This window comes from Tetrao urogallus (genome assembly GCF_951394365.1).
Source record: "Tetrao urogallus genome assembly, chromosome: Z".
Lineage (NCBI taxonomy): Eukaryota > Metazoa > Chordata > Aves > Galliformes > Phasianidae > Tetrao > Tetrao urogallus.
The window spans coordinates 40,205,525-40,231,075 of record NC_136816.1 but is presented as its reverse complement, the minus strand read 5'-3'; the positions used below and the strand labels follow the sequence as shown (position 1 = coordinate 40,231,075).

Genomic DNA, 25,551 nt, shown 5'->3' with positions numbered 1-25,551 from the left:
AGAGGAATTACACATTTCTTCTGGGAATTATGTACAAATAGACTAATATCTCTGCTTAAATTTCACAGTTTCACACAAGGAAAGCACCTGTATATACGAAGATAAGTCACGAAAATTGGAAAAAGTAAAACATCTCTAGTTAATTCCTTGGGGTTTTGGTTGAGAAGAAAAGTATATGCCTAGCAGGTTTCCTAGATGAGCCCTCCTTGAAATCCCAGGGTATTTTACTGGAAACTCTTCCATGTACAGTAACTCTGCTACCTAATTTTCAGCATTGCCAGAGAGTTGTGTCCCGTAAGGGAGAACTGTGATTGTGGCAAGAGTCATTAGCAGGATTTTGCAAAATATGTCCATCTGCTCACTCTCCAGTTTCTGTTCCTTTCTATCAAGTAGAATATGAATATCCAGTGACTTTGGCATGCACCTTTATTTTTGAAGGGAAAAAAAACTGTAAATATATCTATGTCCTATTGCCCTCACTCTGTGAATTGCCTTGCACATAACCATCCCTCTTTTTACTGTCAAGCCTAGAAACAGCAACACTAAAGTTATAAGTTGTCATATATACATGGCTTGCTAAGCTCTGAAAAATACCTCAATAACAGATTGCCTCTTCCTGCATCTTGGCCCAAGTCTGCTTCTGAATCAACTGGGCATTTATGTTCTCCAGTAACAGTAGGTTTGACAAGATACCTGGCAGGTGAAGTGCTCCTGAGCTCTCTGGTGGCAGAATAAAACCCTGCCTGTTCTTCTGTTTCCCTGTGGAAACTCTGCAAGGGAAACTCTGATCCAGTTTCAGGAGAGAGCTAATGGGAAGGGACTGCCTTCAGGTAAAATTTCCCTTCTTCTCTAAGTCAGTGCTGAATTATTTGGACAACAGTTCGTAGTTCAGCAAGCAGTTCACCATCAGCAAAGAAGCCACAACTTAGAAAAGTGTGAATGGGTCACCAAGATCTGCAGATCTCATTAAGGACTCTGCAGATTTACAGCTCTGTCCTATATGTCATTGTACAAGAAAAGTGGCTACAAATTAAAGGTGGAAAGAGAAGTAAGTTATCCCTCTGTGAATCACGAGTGACAGCTTTGGAAAGATGAGAAAATAACTCTAGGAAGAAATTAACTAAGTTGTACAGTCAACATTGCAGAAGGACTACAAAATTGTAATTTTTGGCTAAAGAAATTCAGCCCATTTTAACAAAATAATCACATTTTCTGTAATGATATACAGCACACATCACAGTAAGCCTGTAGCTGTTTTTATGTGATCATCAGAAGAAGGTTAATAATTCACACGGAACAATTTTATGACAGCCTTGTCTTGTTGGAAATATCTGCGTGCCTGCCTAGCTTTTCTGCAAATTTGCTTATTAGATTGGGAGCAGAGAGGCACTAATGGAAAGCAGATGGCACCTGGCTCTGCAGAAGAGATGGAATGGATGCAAAGATTCTCCTTCCTCATCTACTTCAGCCAGGAAGAGAAAAGCTTATTTCAGCCCTGCAAGGCTCTGGCAGCATACTGAAAGGCTGAGGATGCAAAGGGGAAGCAATGCTGTGGTGCACTGGCATTGGTAGTGTGCTAGAATTCAAAGGGATGGAAGATCAAGCAAATCTCGTGGCAAAAGGTGAGCTGCCAACTCCATTTCAGTGCTGTCCCTTGGCAGCACTTCCCCTTCCTAAACTTGGCCAGTGTGATGGAGCAAAGAGGACTATGGTTAGCATCTGAGATTAGCTTGTTTGAACATGGTCATTGTATTCTAACCAGTTCTATAAAAATTCAAGATAAATCTAAAAATTAAACCCTGTTTGTTTTTTTTTTTCTCTAAAATATTCTCCAGTTTCCAGAATGTTTAAGGCATTTCATCAGAACAAGGCACTGGCAGAAGTGGAAGTAATCAGGAGAGAGCTGCAATGTGTGACTTCCTTAATACAGTTGTTATGACTTCTAAGATTTCATAAGGGCATGAAAACACAGTTTTTTCAAATAACTTTAAAGGAATATGTGCCTAAACCTACTTACTATAAACACATGAAACACCTTACCATAAAAATCTCCTAAAATCAGAGCAGAAATACATGGAAGGGGTTATGCATGTACCAAAATGTTTGATACACTAGCAAACTCTATGAGTGACTCCAATAGTTTTGGGCTGCCTGTATACAAAACTCAGTGGTGCAAGTGGGTCAGAACACTTCCAAGAACAGCAAAGATTTGGATATGCTAATTCTAGAACAGCCAGAGTAGTCAGGAAGTACAGAGGAGAAGGTTGGTTTAGGGGTGTGATTGGTGCCACAGTTAATAATAAATTAACCTTTTAATGCTGAGACAAGCTTTTTAGTGATTATACATTATTATTTTCCTGGTAAAACTTCAAATTTAAAATATAATAGATCAATTATAATATCTTAATTCAGTTCACATGCATTTTCAGTTTGGGTGGATAAAATCTCCAAATTTGCGTTCTGAGGAACTTTCAAAATTCTGTATAACACCTACCAGCTCTCTGAAACTGCAGACATTCTGAGGCAGTTCAAAATAAAGAACTTAGAAAAAAATGTGTCAACCCACAGTGAGAACAAGATATGTTTATTATGTGCCATTTTTGTATTACAAAAGGGAATCCATCTGTTAATTTCTGCTATTCTTTACCTAATTCAGTCAGGAAAGGAGTGTTTTTTTTGTTGTTTTTTTTTTTTTTTTTTTTTTTTTAAGCAACCTGTAGAGGGCAACCTCCACTTACAAAACGGATTTCAGGCACTGCCACTACTTTCTCCTTTCTCTTGGTATATCGGTTTGCACAGTGGAAGAACAAAGCCAATCCGTACGCTAAATTCTGTGCCCCTCGCAGATGATATCACAAAAGTCAGGATACAAATGATGCGGGCAGATTCGCAGCCATGGAGCTGAGAGGATTAAAAAGTGAGATGTACTCAGTCCTCTCCAAAGCAGAGACATAAAAAAGTGATTTGCTTTATCGACACATTCAAAATTTACTCCCTTTGATTATAGTAAATTCTTTAAAAGTCTTTCTCCAGGCCTCTGCAATTTACTTCCAAGGCTAGCAGTCTTCACAGCAATTTGGATGTAGAAATCCAAAGAAAATGAAGTGTGCGTGTGTGTGTACGTACGTGGTCACAAACAGGGCGTGGGAATTACTTCTGTTGTGCCACTTGGTGCAACTTCATTGCAGTACTCAGCAGACGGGGATGTCATTCAAAGTAAAAATCCTTCCATTAATTTTTATAACCATGTAATACAAAGGTAGTACTTTGAATATTACTTCCATTTTCTATTTGAAAATGTGCAAGGACTTAGAGGCAAATAACTTCTCTAGCATACATTTCTGTGCATACTGTAGATTTTAAAATTGGGATGCAAGAATAATGGGCATTTGGTATGCATGACCTCTAAGCGTTGTCTCAAGGTGGCACACTACATGTCTTGTATTTCCATTCTGTGATACTGTAATTAAACCTGACAGATTAGTTATTTGGCTTCAGTATTTACATGTAATAGGAAAAAATTAGCATCAGAGGCATGGTGTGGTTTTCATGCACAGTGGGTGACTTAACTGTCAAATAGCAATGCTTATTAAGAAGTTATTTGCAAGAAGGTGTTTTTATTTAACCTGGTGTCATATCTGTTGACAGATTTACATCTTGGTTGCCTGGTGAGGGATCTGACTACTCAGGTGTAGGGCTCTGGTGAGCTGACACACTTCTCCTAGTGAATTGCGTTTCTTCTTCACAGAACAAATGAGAAATGCGGCCACAGAGGTGCAGTTCTCTAATCAAGGTGCTGGAGGGCTGCCTCAGCATGACTGTTTTCAAAGCCCCTAACTATATTCTAATATGAGTGCTTGTTGTCTTCATATAGTGGGAGTTACTGAAGGCTTTGAGTGTGGATAGAGTTGAAAAAAAAAGGTGCATTTAAAGAGATATCACAATCATCTAAAATTTAGCAATTACTGTGGACAAATACCGTCATTAATGTACAATGTAAGTACATTTACTGCCAGTGTCTATCATTGCACACCCAAAAGTAATGATCTTGGACTATTTTCAGGCCTCTTTTTTCCCCAAGAACTCCTTAAAAATTATTTCTTTCATTATGGACTTGAATAAAGATTAATATTATTAAGTTACTCAATATAGAAATTGCTACATCTTTGAGAAAATACTTGGAAAGGTGATGCTGGAGATGGAAAGGATTTCTAAAAGTCTCTTTTATAGGAAAGAGACATTTGTTTTAAACTCATCAGGGCACATAAAGAACGGTATGCTTAATAACAAAAAAAGTCTGTTAACTTGGCTTTAAAAGAAGCAGTCAGTTTAAATGCACTCTAGCTTTTCTCTGCTCCCACTAAGGGAATGTGCAGTTCTGATTTCCTCTGTAGACATTTCATATCTTTTGATGCCACTGAAAATACTACATGTAAGTGAACAGCAGCACTGCCATGTAACACACCAAACAAAGAAAAACATCAGAACTTCCTTAAATGTCCCTACTAATTATTTTGTAGCATTATTTAATAGAGATACTATTTTGTAAGCATTGCCATTCCCCTACTCTATTTTCTTTCAATTCTGGTCAGCTGTAAGTGATAGAAGAAATCACCAAAGTCTGTACTCTTGCAAAAATTCTCCATTCTCTTTTCTGTCTTCTCTTGAACTATTCTCACATGCAGAAATCTGCCTTTTCAAGCATGCCAGACTTGAGGTCCAAGTTATGCAATGAGTAAGACTGCAATCTGCACGTGCTAAGGGAGAATATTCAGGCTGATGAGGTCAGTTGCAGGGTCAATCTCCTTACTTGATCCATATATTGAAAGGATGAAGATTTTAATTTGTTGCTGCTGCTGTAACGCATTTAATCCCATGGAACAAATACCTAGAGGTATTTGGAGTCTCCCTGTCACTCTACCTTCCTAAGTTTCTGTCCTACAGTTCTAATGGCTCTTTATATTAATTAAGATGTTCAAAATTAACTTGATAAGGGGGCACAGGAGACTTGTGCTATCTCTTTCACTATGTTTCTTCTCAGGAAGATGGCTACATCATAGCACACAACACAGAACAAAGAACCATTTCAACAAACTAGGATCCAACACAGGGGTAATAGCTATTTCACAGACTCAGAAGTTAATTAACAGCATGGAAATTAGCACTGATGATAGTTGCAGGTATGGAAGAATACAGATAACAGCATAAATCCACAGGAAATATAAGAGCTTACTACTCTGCTAGCAGAAGCACTATAATCCAAGCATCTAAAATCACAGCAAAAGCAAGCCTAATAACTTGCTAATTGTGCATTGTATGCAAAAAGTTAATATTCAGTACATACAAATGACATTCTGTAATAGCAGGGGAAGGAGAAGGTTCTGACTGAAAGCTCATGCAATACAGAGACTGTATCTAGCTACAAAAAGCGATCATGACATTCTCTCCAACGTACCGTCTACTGGACTCTTACCTTTTTGACATCCCTGACTAGATGATATAAAGTGTTGGATGGTCCATGTCTCTGCAAAACACAAACACACAGAAGAATACAATAGTTTTGCACTGTCCAAAGACCATGTAAAACCAAATACTGAAAAGGCTGCCTCGGTTCAGTAGTTTAAAAATCAGACAACTGAGAACACTTTAAATATGCTGCCATCAATTTTTAATTGAATTTGAAAAATTAGTCACAAGAGCAGTATTTCACTTGACTTCTTCTTTGTGAGAAAACCACAAGAACTGTCATATTGCCTCAGAACTACAGTCCTGTATAGAAGACTTAGGCACTAGCACGATGTGTAGAACTTCTATGAAGGACTGGAAGGAAGAACAGCAGGTCATGATTCAGGCTTCCTCTGCTCAGCATCTCCACTTCCAGTGAGCTCTTGGCCTTGAGTAAGAATTACTCCCACAATTTTAATTGTATGTTGTATGGAGAAAAAAACTCATTTCAGTTGTGTTTTTGAGTATTCCTGATATTTTCTGGGACTCTAATTGGAGGCCTCCTTGGCTTTGACAGATCATCTATGAGTCACCATATAAATTTATTCTAAAAGATCTTATTTAAGATGTTGAACTTCAGGCTTTCTTCAGATTTACTCAGTGTAGCATCTCATTTTGTTGCAAGCACCACAGGGGTCATCTCTAACAAGAATGCTCAAAGGCTTTCTATTCTTAATACATAGATGTTATCTGACAAATTTTAAGATAATCAAAGATTGGATGGGACGATCTCGCTGTAGGTTGACACAGTTATTTATTCCTCCATATTTTGCACAGATTTAATGAATTCTTCTCATATTTGATATTTTTGAAAGACTGATTTCTGGTCACCATCAATATAAAACATTTCTGGGTAAAACCCATTGTGGCAGCTTACAGTGACAGGGCTTCGAAAAGTACTGGTAAAACAAAATGTTTTGTAAAGGCCTATACACTGTACCACCACCTCCTTCTCACAGGCAGAACTCAGAATCCCAAAAATTAGGCAACACTTGAAGAATTTTTTTCATACCACTGTGCCAATTCAAACTCTGGTTTCTTTCAGAAGGCAATTAAGATCTGAATGTCAGAATTTGCTCTGGAGTTGAAATATCAGAAGTTCTAATACTTATAAGTAAATACTTCTGTATTTATCTTAAAGGCAGAGATAAAACTTGGAAACAAATTTTTAAAAGTCAAAACTATAATTTTTGGAATATTCTACAAAAACACATGGAAATCCTGTACTGTAAAGGCACTTGGCCCTCCTGAAATCATCATGTTTCACCTATAAATTCAGAATGTTATCACAGGAAGTTTACTTCTAACTGTTTTCTAGTGTCTGAGTTTGATAAATGTTTGCAAGATTTCTGAAACCAAAGGGGCTTATATCTTCAGGAGTCACGTACATCATACAGGTCCCAGCTTACTAGTTACTGTCTTCCAGACAATGCAACCTGCCTAAACCTGAGGTTCACTCTATTGGAATTACAATGACCAGAAATCAGTCAATACTGTGTGAAGTTTAATTCAAGTTCATGAAGTACATACAACAGATTATGTGGGCAAATGACACTGCGTTTCATTATGTGAGAGACAAAGCTAAGAGGCAATGTGGACTTCTCACACACAAAAAAGTATTTTGCATCAGATACTGGATGCCTTGTTATATGAGTGGGAGGTAGAAAAATGAATATAGAGAGAGAAAATTGCCTTATGTTGGCCTACCGTATTGTACAATTCCTCTAGTCGGGAGATGGTGAGAAAACGATGCATGCTTACTCCATTTTCTATGAGTAATTTCACAAAATCCACTCTGTCCAACACCAGTGCATCCAGCATTGCTTGCTCAAGGGAGCCCACCTGCAAAGCAAGTGATTAATTCAGGGTGTTCCTGGGCACCACACACCATACCCTGCTTTCCTGACACCCTGGCACAAGCAGGCAAACCTTACAGAATTCTGAGGATTTATTTACTGTGCTGAGAATAAGATAATCACAATTTTAGCCTATATTGGTTTTTCAGATTCAGGGCAGCATTCTGGAAATGAGTGTCAGACCATTAAGATGAACGTGCTTTAGGAAATACGTTTGGACAAAGGAACTGAAACATATGAGACTAATGATGACACTTCCACGCTACTCACTATCTTATTATCATCCTAATATCTTGCTTTCCTGAAAAAAATTATTTTTACATTGACTATATCTGTCATGTACAAAAATACACACTGTAATTCTGTTTTTACTTTTTCCTCAGCTTGTGATGTTGAAACTCAGATAAACTTTGACATCCAGGAAATTGAAATAATTTCACAAATAGCATTTCATTTGAAGGTCTAAATGCAAGAGGTCTTCTTATGCATAACCTCTCCTTTTACATCTCTTTCAGTTTAAGGAGAGATGGAGGGATGAGAGCATACTTTATGCTTCCAACTTCTGGCTTCCAAAATGACTGCAACTTGCAGTATTTATACAATTTTTTGCTATGATGTAGCAATAAGGATAAGGAACAGCTTAATACCATTTAAATCTCTGCTATGTTGTGTTGCATGCTTGTGCTGAGTATTGAAAGTAAGGGAAAAAGTCTTATTTACTCCATAACTGAAAAGGTAAATGTCTTTAAAACTAGACTTCAGGGGCAGCAACCATTAGAAACTATATAATACAGACATTTAAACAGAAGATATTTCCTTATTATAATTTTCTTGTGAGGAAATGCAAATGCTTGTGTAAAAATAGGATATGAATTTTCATGACAGTGACAAAACAACTGTCACAGTAATGAAAACTGATCTAACAAAAACTTCTGAATGAAGATGTGGGTTTTAAGGGTGAAGACAGGGTCAACTTGGTTTTGCTGGGTGACTTTTACCACTGTAAAAACTGCATCACAAGTTGGAAGGTATGACACCAGAGAATGCTCCTCCACTTCCCCCCACAAAGTTCAACATCCCCTCTTTTTATGGCATTTCTAGAGTTCTTGGACAGTGTCAGCCGTGGACCTCTCCCCACAGCTGGTAGCTGGAGCAGAGGATAGGACAGTTGAGAAGCAGGCAGATCAGGCAGAGCAGCACTAGGCACAGTATTAACACTGGCTCAGAAGCCACAGCTCTCCTGTGGTAATGCCACTTCCCGTGCTCACATTCCATGTGATGACTTACCACACCTCTGCAGCACCTTTTTGATGTCTGCTCATCATCAACTTCAGCATTTTTAAGTGAAAAGACTATAGGATGAAGAGCAGAGATTTTAGTTTACAGCCTGATAATTTAACATGATTGTTAATGGATACTTGTTTTTCTCAGCTTGCAGAATGATTTCTTAGTAGTATCAATGTGTTGTTTCCTGTTTTTCTATAGGTGTCAGTGTTGAGGTATCATTAGGTGTCACCATTGCCTTGAATGAATGCATTAAAATGTCTGCAACTTTGTCCATTGCTGTGTTTGGGAACTTTGTGTTTGATTGGGAACATGATTCAACATAATTCAAACTGTCTTAAAACCACCAATGCCATAAGAATGGACTTAATGTTATGCAAGGTTTAAGGTGTTTTCCGTAGAAGATGCTGCATGTATATACTATACTATACCGGCCACTGCTGCCCGTAAATGAAGATCTGACTGCGAGCGATGTCTACTCTGTTCCAGGCTAAAGCCAGGCTCAGCTGGTCGGGAGCAGATGCGTTAGCTCCTGTGTATACAGAAGGAAGTGTGGGGAGGAAAGGAGGAGACAAAAGAAACAAGACACATTTTAGACACAGCCAAATGCCACCTTGGTAATTCCATTAAATCAGAATTCTCACAGATGTCCAAGTCACTTCTGCAACTGATCTCATATTAAAATAAAGCCAAACTTCCCATTATCCCTGGAATTAAATCCCTATTCTCACATCTAAATCTATGTTTCTCAGACTGTCTCATAGATGCTAATAAGTTCCAGCAATCCCCTTGAGAATTTATGTTTGTGGTGTAGCGAACTGGTTTTTCTCATCTCGGTTGGGAAGCCAGAGAAGAAGCCTGGAGGGATACTGACCTGATATAGCAATACACATACACACCTACACCCACAGATGTACACAGGCACACACTCACATCAAGCAGTTACTGGAAAGTTGAAATCACACAGACCAAACCAGTTTAAATAAACATGCAATTTATGCACCTCTTTTATGCATCCCTGCCTGTATAAACATAGGAATTCCTCCTCAGTTTGGACCTTGGAATCCTGGTGGGACAAATTTCCCTTCACCCACGTGATATTCTTGTAAAAGAAACCCCACTCAATAGAGCTGCTGTCAAGGTATAACACATCACCAATAATTAGGAATCTATGCAGATGGGCTTGGAGTCATTTGTTTGTGGGAGTGCATGTTTTCCCCTTAGTTTTGATGGACACTGTGGGACTTCCCTGTCCTGCTGTGTTTTTTTACTGTTTCACTAAGGATTTCAATGTTATTAACTGATTTGTAACAATAAAGCAGTATTTGTGCTTCAGTGTCACCGTGAGAGCTGGCCTGAGTGAACTGATCAACTGAATAAATAAGGCGCCCTTCCACTTTAACTACCTAGGCTCAGAGAGATTAGGTGACAGGCTCATTTCTTAAAGGTGTAATAACTCCACCTTTCTCTTGATTCCATTACATTTTATGCTGACAAATGGTCCTTATTGAGAGAGGACAAACAGGAGCTTTTCATTACTTCAAAGCAGTTCTGTCCACATTTCAGTACTATTCAAAATCATGCACTGTTCCAGCAGAAAGAGGACTGAAATAGAGGCATAGAAAATATATAGCATTATGAGCCAACTGCTGAAATCCTCAATGTAAGATCAGTTCAGCAGACCCCACGGAATCTTAGCCTACACTTTAATTTCCTAGCTCATAACTTTTCAGCCAGTTCACTTTGCTAAATACTTTGCAATACTTGAAAGAACTATTTGGTACATAGATCATTTGCATTTTATTACACAAATGAGCTCTGATAAGAAGGCAAGTGATGCAAGAGCAGAAAGATAAATAAAAATGAAGGCAGTGAAGACAGTAAAACACTGTTCTCTGATCAAGAAGGGACATGAACATCCTTTGGTTAAGACTCAGCTTCTTGTTGCTTTATATTATAGTACAGTCAAAAATTCTTACAGGTGATGTCAATGACATCCAAACTTTCCTAAGTTTCTTATGCAAGTAACATACAGCATTAAAAAACAGATAATATTTGCTGTGGGAAAGGCAAAGATGACCCTACAGTTTTATATATATATATATAAAAACAAAACAAAACAAAAAAAAAAAAGGGTAAAAATACCCCAATTGGATATAATAGTAAAAAATTAGAATAGAGAGAAAATAATATTCTCCCTTTTTCCAAAGCAAACAACACTACCTCTCAAAACACCCTTTCATCTCCTCCTGCCTGTCTGCATGCCTGCACAAGAAAGGAGCACCTCGGCAGGGTCTCAAGCAAAGTCTCTGGAAAGCAGTGGAAGAAGCACATGGGTGAACCCCAAAACCCAAGTGCAGTCATGGTGATTCCACCAACAGGAACCATTCTTCACATATGATGGGGGAGTTCCACCTTCAGACTTTGCTAAACTGACTACAGCTTACAGTCTGGGTAGCCAGGAATCCTTCAGGCTTAGAAACCATTTTGGATTGAGAGTGGGTCAGATGGATAGGGAAGGATAAAGGCAGCTCCTTATAATGTCCCCACTTCAGCCAAAGCTAAAACCAAATCACAAAGATGACAGGTGAACCTTCTGATCCCCAGCAGGGAGCCATCCCCAGTCTGTGCTGAGGAACCCCTGGACTGTTTCATGCTTTAGGAAAGACCCAATTACAGGATGAGCACAGGGCCCTCTGATGCACATGAAGGGGGAACTAGCATGAGAAATGGGGCAGCCATTCACCAGAATTGCCTTAAATGCTTATCAGAGTCCAACTATTCGCAGAGCAGAAAGCAAGAAGGTGTATGTGCGATCTCAGAGATGAAACTCTTCTAGTTACCATGGCAGTTCACTTCACTGTTCAGCAAAGTACTGGAAAGATCTAAAAGTCAAACAATACATGGTTTCTCCAGGAGATTTTGTACTTCAGGTCCAAACCAGTCTATCAGAGTGGAAGCTGAAGAGCATGGGACAGGGCTCTGCCCTTCTGACTGTGAGGTTTTGTTGACAAAAGACTCTTATACCTGTCTCTGTTTTTCCATTTTCCCTATATGGTTTTCAGGTCAGTGTGGGTGGCACTAGTGTTCCACAGAAAGAGAATCAAATAAATGATGTTAAAAGTTTATTCAGAACACCTCATGGGCCATGGATGATTGTTTCAATTGATTTTATTTCAGAATGCACCAATGACTTCATCCAAATGAAAGAATGTATTTCAGGTGAAATTCCACCCAGCATTTAGAAGTAAAAATAATTCCACTAATAAAAGAAATACTCTTTTGCATGAACATGAGTGGTGCTTTCTTGAAATACTGCCTCATTTCAATCATCTTCATGATTGCATTTGGTGATCCAAAGCTTGGATTTGAGTCAGTAAGAACTCCAAAAGTGATTTTGTGAAGATTCATCTTGGTCATAATTACCACTGGAATGCACTCAAATAAAAGCTAAAAAACATTTAGGAAATAAAAAATAAAGTAAATAACATATGTCAGGGGAAATTTAGATTAGATATAAGAAAAAGCTTTCTGTCTCAGAGAGTGGTCAGGCTATGGAATGGCCTGTCCAGGAAGGTGGTGGAGTTGCCATCCCTGGCAGTGTTCAAGAGGCGTCTGGATGAGGAGCTGCGAGGTATGGTTTAGTGCTTGTGGTAGCAGTGGTGATGGGAGGACGGTTGGACTTGTATGATGATCTTGCAGATCCTTTACAACCTTCTACAACAATTCTATAATTCTATGATTCTATACTGGTCTTATAAACTGCAAACAGAGGGTCATACTGGAGTCAATTCTTAGGGTCTTATTACAGAAATAAGCATTTCTTATCCCCACATTTGTTTATTCTTATCTCATAAGACTTTAAGAGTGTTTTCTTTTTAAAAGAAAACAGACTTTGTCTAGTTCTGTTCTCTTATTTTAATTACGATAGCATATTTATTGCATTAAACAAGATTTTAGTCAATCTATGACTAACATCTATGTAATATTTATTCAATTCTGATGTCTGGTTGAGCAAAAGTTATCTTCTTCAAAAGAGTGCTTTAGACAACAGGAATAATAACTGCAGAAGAGTCTTTCTTCCCTTCATGTATTCCCAGAAATAAAATTCAATTTGAGATACAGTGGATTGATGTGGTACTATTTTATTTGGATGTATATTTTGCTGAATACAGTTACATGCTGGAAAATGCAAGGATGCTGAAATATTAAATGAAAAAAAATGATCTGTGAAAGCTGTTCCTGCAGGTGTTAACTTCACGCTCTTAGGCAGTCATCTAAGACAGATCATTCTAGTGAAAACTCCATTCACATCAGATAATCTGTCCAACATCTCAGACCAAAATGTCATACATGTTGATGGTAAACTTGGGACTATAGACTTCAATGTGCATCCTAGATGAGCTAGGATACAGGCCAGAACGTGAGCATTATGCCTTTGCAAGACCCCAGATTACTGAAGCAATACAGAACAATGCACACCAGCCAAGATTTGCTGTGACCAATGTAAAAGCACTGATGAATTCTCTAGCTATGGTCTAAGATGCTTAGTCGTCAGGAATCTAAAAAGTTGAAGAGGCATAAAACTTACCTATATTGGCAGATACGGCTGTTGGAGATTCACTTCTACAAAGCTTTTAAGCACATCAGTACCCTCTTTGAACCATCATTTAAAGAAAAGAAGTAGACTAGGGGGTATAGCAACCCAAATTAGCTTTCTGCTCTGCATCTTGGCAGGTCTTAAATTGTCTTCTGTCACACAGACACCAACATCTTTGAAGAAAGGGCTGCTTTTGTGACAGCACCTTCCTGAAATTTAGCAAATCAATTGGCAGTAACAAAGCTGATAGCAAGAATAACTGTGGGGGCAGTAACCAGACATTTGGCCTGACTCTGAAACATACTGGACTGAGGTAACATTAATCTTTCTGTGTCAGAGATTTCACGGTTAACAGACTATCATACAATCTTCCAAGACCCTATAATGGCTGCTCAGTGACCATGAATCATGACTTATTCACAGGCTTAAGGCATCTGAAGACATCAGCTCTGCATTAGTCTAAAAGGCTTATCTCAGAAAGTTACATATGTATACCACAAAACACCTCTTTTCTGATATTAACGATCGCAATGAGAAGGGTTCTGGAGCACATGCTGAAATATGAGAGGTATGCTTCAGTCATTGCAACAGTCTCATGGATCGGGATCTTTGATGCCCTTTCACAGCACAGATATTTCAGCACTCCTACATATGCTGCCTTTAAGTTCCCTCTCATACACTTTCTGCTCAATTAGCAGGCCAAAATACACTGCTGTTTGAGTTCCAACTGCTCAAGATAGCACAAGCAGTTAAGTTGCATCAATAAATACACTTGCTACAAAATCATGCAATCAGAAATTTACTTCCCACATTTGCATGTCTTTCTAAATGAAAAAAAAAAAAAAAAAGGAGGAGGAATTCACAAACCATATGCTGTTGTGACATCTATGCAATATAAATTGATAATCGGTTTGCATGCCATTCTCTGGCTTACTGGAGTTCACTTCCAAGAAAGAGAGATCTGCTGACAAGATTAAACAAGTGACTCACAAAAACAAACAAGGAAATAATCTCACATATTTAGTTCAGAGTCTGGGGCTTGTGGAAAATCTGGGCCAAGAGAATTCCTGCCTTGGCAGTGTGCCTGAGTCAGATTTAAAGAGAATATTTGCTTATTGTATATTTTACACAGTAAGCAGGAAATGATATTATGTGCTTCCCAGTCTTTGTCCTCCTCCTATTCCCTGAACAAATTTCTCAGAGTGGGATCAGTATTAAACTGGTGTGTGTCATGGACATAACAGCTGTCAAGAATTGCAAAATCCTCATCAGACTGTGAGGAAAGAACAAATAATCACACACCAGTTTCATGCACCCTTTTCTGATGGTTCTGGAATTAAAAAGTTTTATGGACTTTTATTCCCTGTGATCAGAAACTCACATTAACAAAATATGAAGTGGAATCTGAGATACACAATCTTCTTTGAGTAACTCCAATACCAGAAGGTGTTGATGAGCAGAGAAGAGGAGGCAGGAATTCTAGTTACACTAACTTAAGCAAGATGCTATTGCCATCAGCAGATTACAAAATCAATGCAGGCAAATATCAAAGAAGGAGTCAACATCTCTTATACATGTCCAGGCTCCTTCTGAGATAACATAAGTTTCCTAAGATGTCTTGCATTGCTATTATGAAGACAGAACAAGGTTGGTTTGTTTGTTTGTTGGTTTTACTGAGGAGGAGAAGGGACCAGTCACTAGCAACATGGATGCAACAGGTAAGAGAAAACCAGTCTCAGGCCCAGAATGCAAACTTAATGCAGCTGCTCATCCAAATATTGCCAAAATAATTTTTCAAACAGAGAGCACTCAAGGCCTGTGATGTTTTTCTTTCAGATTCCTGGAAGACTGCTTTCAAGGTGGTAAAATATCTCCAGGGATTTATGCCGGGATTCAAATGTTGAGAATATACCTAGAAAAAGTGGAATGACATCTTTAATACAATCTGTATCTGTATGTAATAGGAATCAAAAGCAGCAGTTTTACTGATTGCCTTAAGAACAAATGGCAAGGGAATATGCTTTACATTGAGGATAGCAAAGTATATTTAAATTATATTTAAGATAAAGATGAAATCTACAATTAAAACATTTCCAGTGGTGGAAAAGACAAATTTGGTGATGGATACAATTCTTGTTCCTTGATTCGAATTAGTTTGTTACATTAGTTTGTTTTTCCTTCCTTCACCTTGTTTTAGCTTCTGTGTCAAGATATCAAAAGTGCCTTGAGATTTAACTACGCAGATGGCTAAAACATGTTACTACAGGGTAGCAGCAAAATAGTTATGTTACTTGCAGGCCAAACACTGATATCTTGATCAAAATGAACAAAGAGGAGAAAATTATACTATTGAAGCCTAGAGAAATAGAAGCTGCTGCATTAAAATCATTTAAGTTTATTTCTGTGGTTGTATCTATCAGTTTGCAATTATATTTTTAAGGTGGATGGTTCTTGTTTACTCCTCCCATTTAGAATTTTGAGTTAAATGTTTGAAGTACAATTTTAGAAATGGGATTAAAAATTGTGAGAAAGGTAAAATAATCTTTCCCCTCGTTAGGTGAAAATTATTCAGGCCTTCTCTCCTTCTTTTCATACAACTTTTTACAGCTTTCACTGGAAGAAACTGAGCAGAAAACAGAGCTCTGGAATGAGCAAGATTAGTTCCCATTACCACTTTAAAACTCAGCAATTCTACTATTTTTTTGTTATGACTGAAACTCAAACCTGCCACATGGCAGCATGTACTCTTTTACTCCAGCATGGGGATGTCAGCAGCATGATGAAAGCTGCTGAAGAGCCTCAGGAAGCACAACTTTCCCCAGGTACCTTTTGAAGAGTACTCCCTAATGATTCTAAGAATGCTCTTTAAAATTGTTTGGTATGTCTTGGTCTCTGTTTTTAAAATCAGTATCGCTTGTGCTATGTAACAGAAAACAAGACACAACAAGATTACTATGGTGACTGATACTTGTAACATGTGCAAATACAATCTGCAGAAATACCATAGAAATGGATGGGCATGTCCTCCCTGCTCTAGTTTAGGTGAATCCTTCATCAGATAAGGATTATCTGGAGTATATACTCCAGAGCTTTAAAAATCTTACCTTTTTCTGTATTTGCACCATGTGATAATATCATATGATGAAGAGAGCCAACCTCAATGACATAAGGTTGCCTGAACAGGGTCTATGACAAACTGTGATTAGGAAATATTTTAGCAACAGAAAATTCTTTGTAAGACAATATTTTAAGAGCATAAATGTAACACGTAACGGCTTAGAAAGCCATCTGAGAACATTAAGGGCAAAACTACTAACACTCCAAAAGCTGACTTCTCAGCTCTATCTATGGAGGCTGGAGGGAATCCCAGCGTTTCCATACCTTTCTAGGATGACTAGAGATAACATTTTGCAATAATGGTAGTTTTGTCTTAGCAGATAACTTCCACCTGTATTTTCCATTAGCCATGAGGCAATGTAAACCTGAGAAGTTCCTGGACCTAGCTTGTGAGCGCTAATCTTCTGAAGTAACTTCTGACAGAAAACACATTTCTTATGACACATCAGCAATTGCTGGTGGTGAATAAAGACTGAGGAAGAAATAAGAGTAGCTATTTAAACATTAATGAAAGATCTAGATTTGTAGAAAGCGGTTAGAAAAAAAGGTATACTTCAATTTCATGGTAGAAATTTACCATCTTGGTATGGTACATACTGCCAATAAATGCAGGTTCCAGCACAGTAGAGACACAGAGTTAATCCATTTGTATTGTTACAGACTCACTGTGAAGTGAAACTCCATTACCTTTCAGTAATGCTGTAAGGATAGCTAAATCAATATCCTGGTGTCCTTCTGATCCCATGCGAAATACTGTGATCTGAAACATTAAAAGACAATAGCATAATTGAAACCACAGTAACATTTTAAAGCAGAAATTAAATGAGATCTACAAATCTCAAAATTTCCCCATGGCTACAAAATCATTATCTTACTCAATTATTTCATGAGAAGGTTGTTATATAGGATTAACATATAACTTTTTTTTTTTTTTTTTTTTTTTTTTTTTTTTTTTGTGAGATAAAATTCACTTAAGATAAAAGTTCTATTAAGAATCATGTGGAAGAAAAATTCTCTGTAATACTTACAGGGTGAAATCAGAGATGAAAAAAAATATTCTTGTGTTAGATTAGCATTAGATTAAATGTCCCCACTACTAGGATGGATTAGGTGTGTTATAGGTTATGGATTTTATTTACAGTATATGGCACTGAACAAGATGTTTTCAGCAAAAAAATCAGCAATCAACATCATGATTCTGTATAGCAGAAAGTTAGGTACATGATCTGTGCTTCTAATATCTTTAGGCATATGTAGTCAGTGACAGATATTATATATAAGCTTTGAGGCTATTAGGTAAGATACACAATTCATGAAGAATGAATTTTGTGGGATTGTTCTTTCAAGACAATTTAACTCTTCGTTAAGACTACTCTGAAACATATAGAATTGCGAATCTCCCTGCTCTTTTTGTTCCTATGCTCCTGGGCTTCTATAAAGACAATCAAGACTGTAGTCTTTTGTTATTGTCTTGTCTTTTCTAAGGCAACCTATATTACCATTTTGATCAGAATAACAGGTAATGTTTTCTCCCTTTGTCATTGTTGACTGCCTCCATAAAATTTTAATTAAATGATACGCTTAATTAGGAATCTTGTAAACATGTTTTATACATATATTCAGGAGCATCTGTAGTCCCTAAATTCCTAGATTTCTACTCATTCAGCACCACTGAATTACAGCAGCATCTGTTGGCAACTATCAGTGCACAAAGAATGGTAGAGAGCAATGGGGAGAGAAAACACTGAAAGTGGTCAAGCCTAAGCTTCAGTTTATCAGCTGCAATATTTCTACAGATTATATTCCAAGCAATTCAGTGCAGCCCTCCTGTTGCACCTATGTTACCTTCATGTGGCCCTGGGAGCCCCAAAGTGTTCGGAGGGATGTCAGAGATTTTGGCATCAGTGCCTGTAGTACAACGTGCTGGAGACAGATAAGGAAAACTTTTTCATAACTTTTTTTCACCTTCGCAGTGACTGGCAAGAAAGCTTTCCCTGCAGTGCAGTCAGGCTGCTTCTCCACAGTTAGTGTGGGAAGAAACACACATTTTTTTCTAAGTATCATCTCAGTACACAGTAACAACATGAGCTGATGAGACCAGCCTCTCTTCTGTGTAAGCAAGAAGGAGGAACATCTTCCCTCCCAATGGTAGGTCTGGCAGCTGATGAAAATATGTGAACACAGTGTATCCACATAACAAACAGATTGAGTATTAAATTCCTCATCATACTTTGCAATTTCCTATACTATTTTTGCAACGAGAGGCATCTCCATAGCACTGAAAGGATGTGTGGCTGCCTGGCAAGCTGGTGTTGGAAACATGTTTGCAGCTCTGTCCTCCATGGCATCAACACATGGCAAGATGCCCTGCTTGTTCTTTAAGTCCGTATAAAGGAATCTGCATATCAGGGCTGAAAATACTGAAATAAGGCAGTTCAGAACATACAGTGGGAGAACAAAATAAATCTCAAACTAAACGTGTGCTCAGAGAACTCCCAGCTTAATTGAAAGGCTGCATACAAACTGCAAACACTGAACAGCTTATCATCACACTAAACCTGAGGGAATTTTGTGTGCACTGGACCATATATAGAACTAAATTTCCAACTTCCCTTTCTTCTCTATTCACTTCACCCCTTCCTCCCTTTCAGAAAAAGTCAACCTGCTCCAGCAGAACAAATTGCTGTGGTATCAAAAGTAAGGTAGAGCCATAAAATTTATTTAAATTTGAATAAAAAGGGTACCTTTAGATAGTAACTGTTACTTTATTAGTATGTGTAAGAGATCTAGCAAAAACCCAAAGGGTAAAATAAAGAAAAAGAAGATAATTAAATTAGAGATGGGCATAGAAAAAGTGTTTGGACTCAAACTAGAGTTTTGATCATTTTGAGACTCATTCTGAAGACTCAAACAGAAATCAAATCTTAACCAAGGCAAATTCTCATGGTTATTCCTTTCAAAATGCTCAAAGGTTAGCAGCTCAATGAGTCAGATGATGTTACCGACTTCAGCCTGTTCTGAAAGCACGAAATCTTTCAGGACAGAAACAGGTATGCTCAGCCTCTCACAGTGGTTCAGGCTAACTCTCCCCCTCCACAACTGCTTTCTCTCCTGTCACAGACCATGAAGAAGATTTATGACAACCTGAAGCATTTTGCTACTCTTATTCATGCACCTTTATTTTTGCAGAAACTTCTCACAGCTAGTTATCTGTCAAATTGTTGTCTCAAGCCTCAACTCAATCTAGAATTTACAGGCTTGTCTTTGCCCTGTTATGTTTTCCCACAGTTTGGAGAAAGATTGCTTATTTCTTCTTTCCACTGTTGTCCTAAAACTTCACCCATGTGTTACTACATTCATAAAGTGGGGAATTTAAAATAGAAACTGCACTGTAGTTTGACAAGTACTGAACTTTCTCATGCATCTCTGAATATAAAATTTTAATCCTGACCTGCAGTGTTCTTCAGTTACAGTCTTGTTCATTTGTATCTTTGGAAGTAAATGTTGGAAAGTATCTGAGTTGTCACTGTCTTCAGAATAAATCAGGCATATAAACTGCAGCATGCTGGCTGATATACCATTTGGATCATCACCACCACTTGTACCTTACTTGGCAAAGCCATGTTGCTGAACCTTTTTTTCTTCAGTATCAATTCATGATCCAAGAACAATGCAATGGGAGAGGGAGAATATCTAAGCTATATTTTCAGCCCCAGAACACACTGGAGGAACCCTCAGGATCTCTGATAGACCTGGAATGCATCTCCAATTGAAGCTTTACACCTGGCTGATGTCATGACATTCATTAATGAGGAGGGTTGTGCCTGCCCTCTGTCTTTTCTCACAACTTCTTTTAGAAACACAGCCACAAATGCTGCCCCTCTGTTTTTTTTGTGCCACTTTTAAACAGAGATAAGCAGTAATATAAAGAAGCTTTGAAATACACTGAGAGAAAAAGAAAAGTGCACTGTTCACTGCTGGATGTAATCCCAGTGTCTTATACTAAACCCTCTCTTCACTGTGCCATCGAGAAAGCATGTCTTTTACTTAGGAATTCAGTAAGTATGAAGAGACAACAAGTGCTCCTAAACCACAGGCTTACTTCTATACTTATGCACCCTTTCTAGTTTTCCTAGTGTTCTTTATTTCTTGTAGTTAGAGGAATAAGGACATAGGGACACTTTGCAAAGTATTTACGCAGACTTTGCACGGAGAAATGTTCAATACCTCCAGGACTCATAAAAAGTCAATCTGTCCCTCATGCTCGAGGCCTGTTTTTCTGGCATTTTTTTCCTGATTGTAATTTACTCATCTAGTTTCAAGAAACATTAATTTATTTGACATCTTCTGGGTGCCTTTTCCCTAAACACTAGTGGATAAATCAGTGCTGAAACTAAGTAATAGCACATTGATGCTGTTATGCCATTTACCAGGGCCTTGTTAGAACAGGTTACAGGTGCTACTGCACTAGTGTATACAAAACTGCCACGCTAAAGGAAAACATCTGGGCCAATAAACTCTATTACCAGCTATCTCTTGATAGGCATTTGCCACTGAAACCCACTTGATAACACTGAAAATAATAAAAGCTTTTCTTCTTTAAAGAAGAGACACAGTGCCTAAGAGCCATTCATGTTGAAAAAGATCTGCTTCATGTTTAAACCCACTGCACTGCTGTTTCAGCCTGCCATAGTAGCTGCAGCCTCCAAGTAATCTTATTGAAAAAAGCAATATAAAAGGCAAAACAAGACTGTAAGTATGCATATAAAATCCAGGGCATTAAATTATTAAAAACAAAACAAAATGCTAAGGCTAAAAAAAAAAATAATGTATGTTTAAGACTTGCTTGTCCTATCAAAAGAAAAAGAGAAAAGATGCATTGGTAGTTAGACTAACCCTAGCCATTCTTTTGCACTGATGTGAAAGAAGGAAGATTAACTTCAGCTGATAAATGTTCTTTATGCTGATTTGATTAAAACTGTACTCTACAAAATAGTTTCCTATTTTTTAAAATCATAATAAAATTTTTGTAGAAAGAAGAATTACCATTTGATTTTCTCAGTTTTTTTCTTTTGAGCTAGAAAACGATTTCTGCTCAAAAAAGAAAAAAATCAAGTATCCTTTTTGTCTCGGGTTTTGGGCCATGTTATTACTTCCATGTTGTCAGTGGTTTCAATAGTTGATGCTGAACTCGATTATTTTAGAAGAACATTTTTTGGGGATTGGCCGTTTTTTTATTTCCCATTTTCCTCCTTTTCTTCCTCAGTGTTCACGCTATTTATTGGCTTGAAATGAATTTTTCAGGTAACTGCCTGAGGCATCTGAGCGAACAAGTGTGACTTCCAATAGCAGCACAAGCATTTTTAAAATATATTTTTTCCTCACTTCCTTACAGATACAATACAGGTGATATTAACATCCCTTACAAAGAAAAGAAGGTTAAACTGTACTAAAGGAAGAGTTAAATCTTAAGATAAAAATGCAACCAAAAGAGGCATGCAAAAGTGGCTCCAAGTCATTAATAAAGGCTATCTCAACAAACTACAAAAGCAGAGCTAAGGGCCACTCAGACTTCTGCTAAATATAGGTCTAAAGTTTGTCTTCCTTTTGGTCTGCCCATGGTGATCTATAGACAAAGTCCAGTAGGTAGCAGACACTTTGTGCTCCTGTGTTTGTGTGAGGCTGAATTTCATATTTACAAGAGAGGGGACCCTCCCATTTAAGATAAGTATGGGAGGAAGATGGTGAAGTGGGAGGAGGGGATCACCAGCTCTGATGGGCTCCTCTCAGAAGGAGGAGGTTAAGACCCACCAGGCAAAATGTTGTTTTAGTTCTACAACGGAAGGAAAAAATAGAGGTACCACCAATACAGGAGAAAGCCTCTCATTTGGCTCTGCCAATTCTGCCTCTGTGAAATGGATTTCCATTAAAAGCAGGAAAAAGACAAAATCAAAACAAAAACAACAACAAAAATCCCTGGGAAGATCTTTCCTCTATCTCATTTCTGATTTTACTGAAATACCTTAATGTGAACAGGATTAAAATCCAGGAAAAAAACAAACATACAACAAAAACAAGCCTAGAAGTGTCCTCGTTCTTCCTAAGATAATGTGCTATAAGAAATCACTGAGCTAAAACAGACCTTCACTGCAAGCACGGAGACTGCAGTACACTGTGCTCCTTGTCAGCAATAATTACAGTCCAGCAGGGTAGTAACCTAATTTTCAGGCAACGCAGGTAGAAAGCAAATAAAGAACAAAAAGAACAGAGAAAAAAGAAGCATGACAAAAAGTGATGGAGAGTGTGGTGGGTTGGAGTGGGGTGGATGGAAAGATCAAAAAGAACAGATTATCTGATCTGAAACTTCATTAAAAACAGTCATTAAAATAGCTCTGTTTTCTATTTAGTATCATTTTCGTTCCTATTTGGCAGATTTCTTTGAATTTCCCTTTTCCTTTGCTCTATGCAGTTTCTTTCTCAGTAGGGTCAGTTTAACCTAGCATCATGCATCCTCTTTTTTATTTACCTTCATGGTGTTACAGTATTGCACTTCTGTGACACTACTATTTTAACTAAGAGTGGTAAATATGAACCAGACTCTCAGAAATGAGTGACACACTGGGAGACACAGGTCTTTTACTGACATCTAGGATTTCTCAAGTTTAGTGTGCATGTAAATGTAGGGTTACTTTAGAAGTACAGATCATAGTGAGTATACAGATAAGCACTCTTCTCTTGTCAGGTTGTACTGGGCTCTGAGCACCTTGATTCATCTGCAGGTGTCCTTGTTCACTGCAGAGGACTGGGACTCAATGCTTTTTAAGGATCTTTTCCAACTTTAATGAGTCAATGATTCTATGACACTATGAGTATATGCATAAGTATCCCCTTAATGGGAGCTGCAAAATCATAAGATAGCTAAGAAAATATGTATCTAATAGATGCTGAGAATGGGAGATGTTGTCAAACAGAAGTACAGGTGAGTAAGACAACCGCTGGAGGGGTGTGGGCACTGAGATGCTTAGGAGGACATAAATGTTGTGGGTTGTGATGTAAGTTGTGATCCTAACTGTGAAACTTCTGAATTCTTAGAACCTGGTCCTCCACCCAGTTTCTTCGTAACTGCTTGCACTTATGTGCCTTACAACTTTGGACAAAGCAGAGATATAGAGTATGGAGAGGGCAGTATAGTGTGAGGCAGACACACTGAAGCAAGTGAAATTATCTGACAAGCAATTCACAGAGACCCATGGCAAAATCCTTGGCACTAAAATATGCTTTACTTTTTATATTCCTCATTAAGCCAGCATTGGCCTGCCACAGTTTGCTGTTTTCAGGCCTAGTTCACAGAATCACAGAATCACAGAATTGTAGGGGTTGGAAGGGACCTCCAGAGATCATCGAGTCCAATCCCCCTGCCAAAGCAGGTTCCCTACAGCAGGTCGCACAGGTAGGCATCCAGGCAGGTCTTGAACATCTCCAGAGAAGGAGACTCCACCACCTCCCTGGGCAGCCTGTTGCAGTGCTCCGTCACCTCACTGTAAAGAAGTTCTTGCGCATGTTTGTGCGGAACATCCTATGCTGCAGTTTCGAGCCGTTTCCCCCCTAGTTGAATATGTAAATGATAAAACTTCCTTAGTACAAACTGCTATGCGCAAACAGGTTCATATTCTGACTGTATGAAGCTGATTTTACCTCTAGAAGGAGAACTAGAGCTGTAGCTAGGGCAGCAGTCACTGTCATCATTAACTGTAAATCTGGGTCATGGGAAGGGAATTCATCTCAAGGAAATACTTTGCAACTGTTCAAAACAGGATTTGGTGAAAATAATCACGGGACATAAAGGTTATTCCCAACTATCAAAGTATTTGCTCCCTCTTTTAATGCTTCTTCTAAACAAAAGTAAACCCTCTCTTCCTCACCCACCATACCACTTCTTTCTAGGACTTATTCTGAAAATTAAACAGGACAGTATAAGGGCCGAGGATTGAATGTTAATGGTTATACATCACCAGGCTGCTGTTAGTATTTTTAAAATGTACTGCTACAGTGAGCACTGTTTGTACAATAAGGTTAATATCAGCCACTTTAGCATGAGAATTAAAATCTGAAATATATATAGATTTTGGTATTTGTTTGGAGAGAGAGCTGGCAACATCATATAAGCAGGGAGAAAGCACCATTACACTGAGAAGCATTTTACCCCTCAGTCACTGAGACAAGAGATAAAGAAGAAATATCATTCTCTACACCTCAGACTGACAATGCCTGCTGACTAGACAATGGATAGCTGAAGATAGAAGAAAAAGCAGGGTGAGAGCGATGAGAAGAGAGAATGCAGCCAACAACACTCTTTACTTCCTGTATTCATAGCTTCTTAAGAATGCTGCAAATTATTCATGCATTTAGAGACAGAATTTTTCCTCACTATCATCTCATTATCACATCAGGAGAAAATACACCATGATTTAAAACTATTCAAAGTGATTTTCTTTCCTTCTATCTCCATACAATTTTTGAATGTCCTTAAATCTTACCTACGGTAAACACACTAACTGTTTGTATGCATCTGGATCAGAAAAAAACACCTCTTTTTCTGAAAAAAAAAAACAACAAGCAAAAACCAACCAAAACCAACCAACCCAACAGATACGGTTATTAATATAATCTGAAACTCCCCTGCTTGAGAGGACAGGTTCAGCAAATCATGTAGTTCCTTCTAGAGCACATGTTGACATTTCTAATTTAGTTAGGCCTACCTGAATGTTTTAGAGGAAAATTCCCCTGAAAATAAAAATGCGTAGTAAAACAAAACATTAAAGGAGGTCAGTTGTGCAAAGCGACAGAAGGGCTCAGATAATATGGGAGAACATTTATTTCTTTCTTGCAGTAAATAATTCTGTTTGGCTCTGGGGAAAAGCTGCTTGATTTGGAGGCATAGCAAAGATCAAAGTGAGCGGGTGAGTAAATGGAAAATACTAAGGAAGAAAGAGGGTGGCCAAATTGGGTGGCCAATAATGAGGAATAAGAAAGAGAATTTGAAGTAAGGAAAGCAGAGGCTGCAGACACATGAAGGGAGAAGTTTAAATGCGGTCTACAAAGTTTCAAAACTTTTACATTTTCCTCTGCTTTGTGGCAGCACTGCAATACTTCACATTTTTCTCTGATCCAATAATTTGTCACAGACTC

General features: G+C 38.1%; 1 protein-coding gene across 5 annotated transcripts in view; it reads right to left on the bottom strand.

Annotated features, from left to right (window-relative positions):
* Nucleotides 1-25,551, bottom strand: part of TRPM3 (transient receptor potential cation channel subfamily M member 3) — a gene marked incomplete at both ends in the record, with an annotated part of 364,749 nt that overhangs the window by 46,779 nt on the left and 292,419 nt on the right. For all 5 annotated transcript variants that reach the window (XM_079548514.1, XM_079548516.1, XM_079548517.1 and 2 more), the window contains 4 exons: nucleotides 5,474-5,524; nucleotides 7,213-7,347; nucleotides 9,077-9,177; nucleotides 17,050-17,122. In XM_079548514.1, coding sequence (XP_079404640.1) covers nucleotides 5,474-5,524; nucleotides 7,213-7,347; nucleotides 9,077-9,177; nucleotides 17,050-17,122 — 360 coding nt within the window. The remainder of the gene's footprint in view (nucleotides 1-5,473; nucleotides 5,525-7,212; nucleotides 7,348-9,076; nucleotides 9,178-17,049; nucleotides 17,123-25,551) is intronic.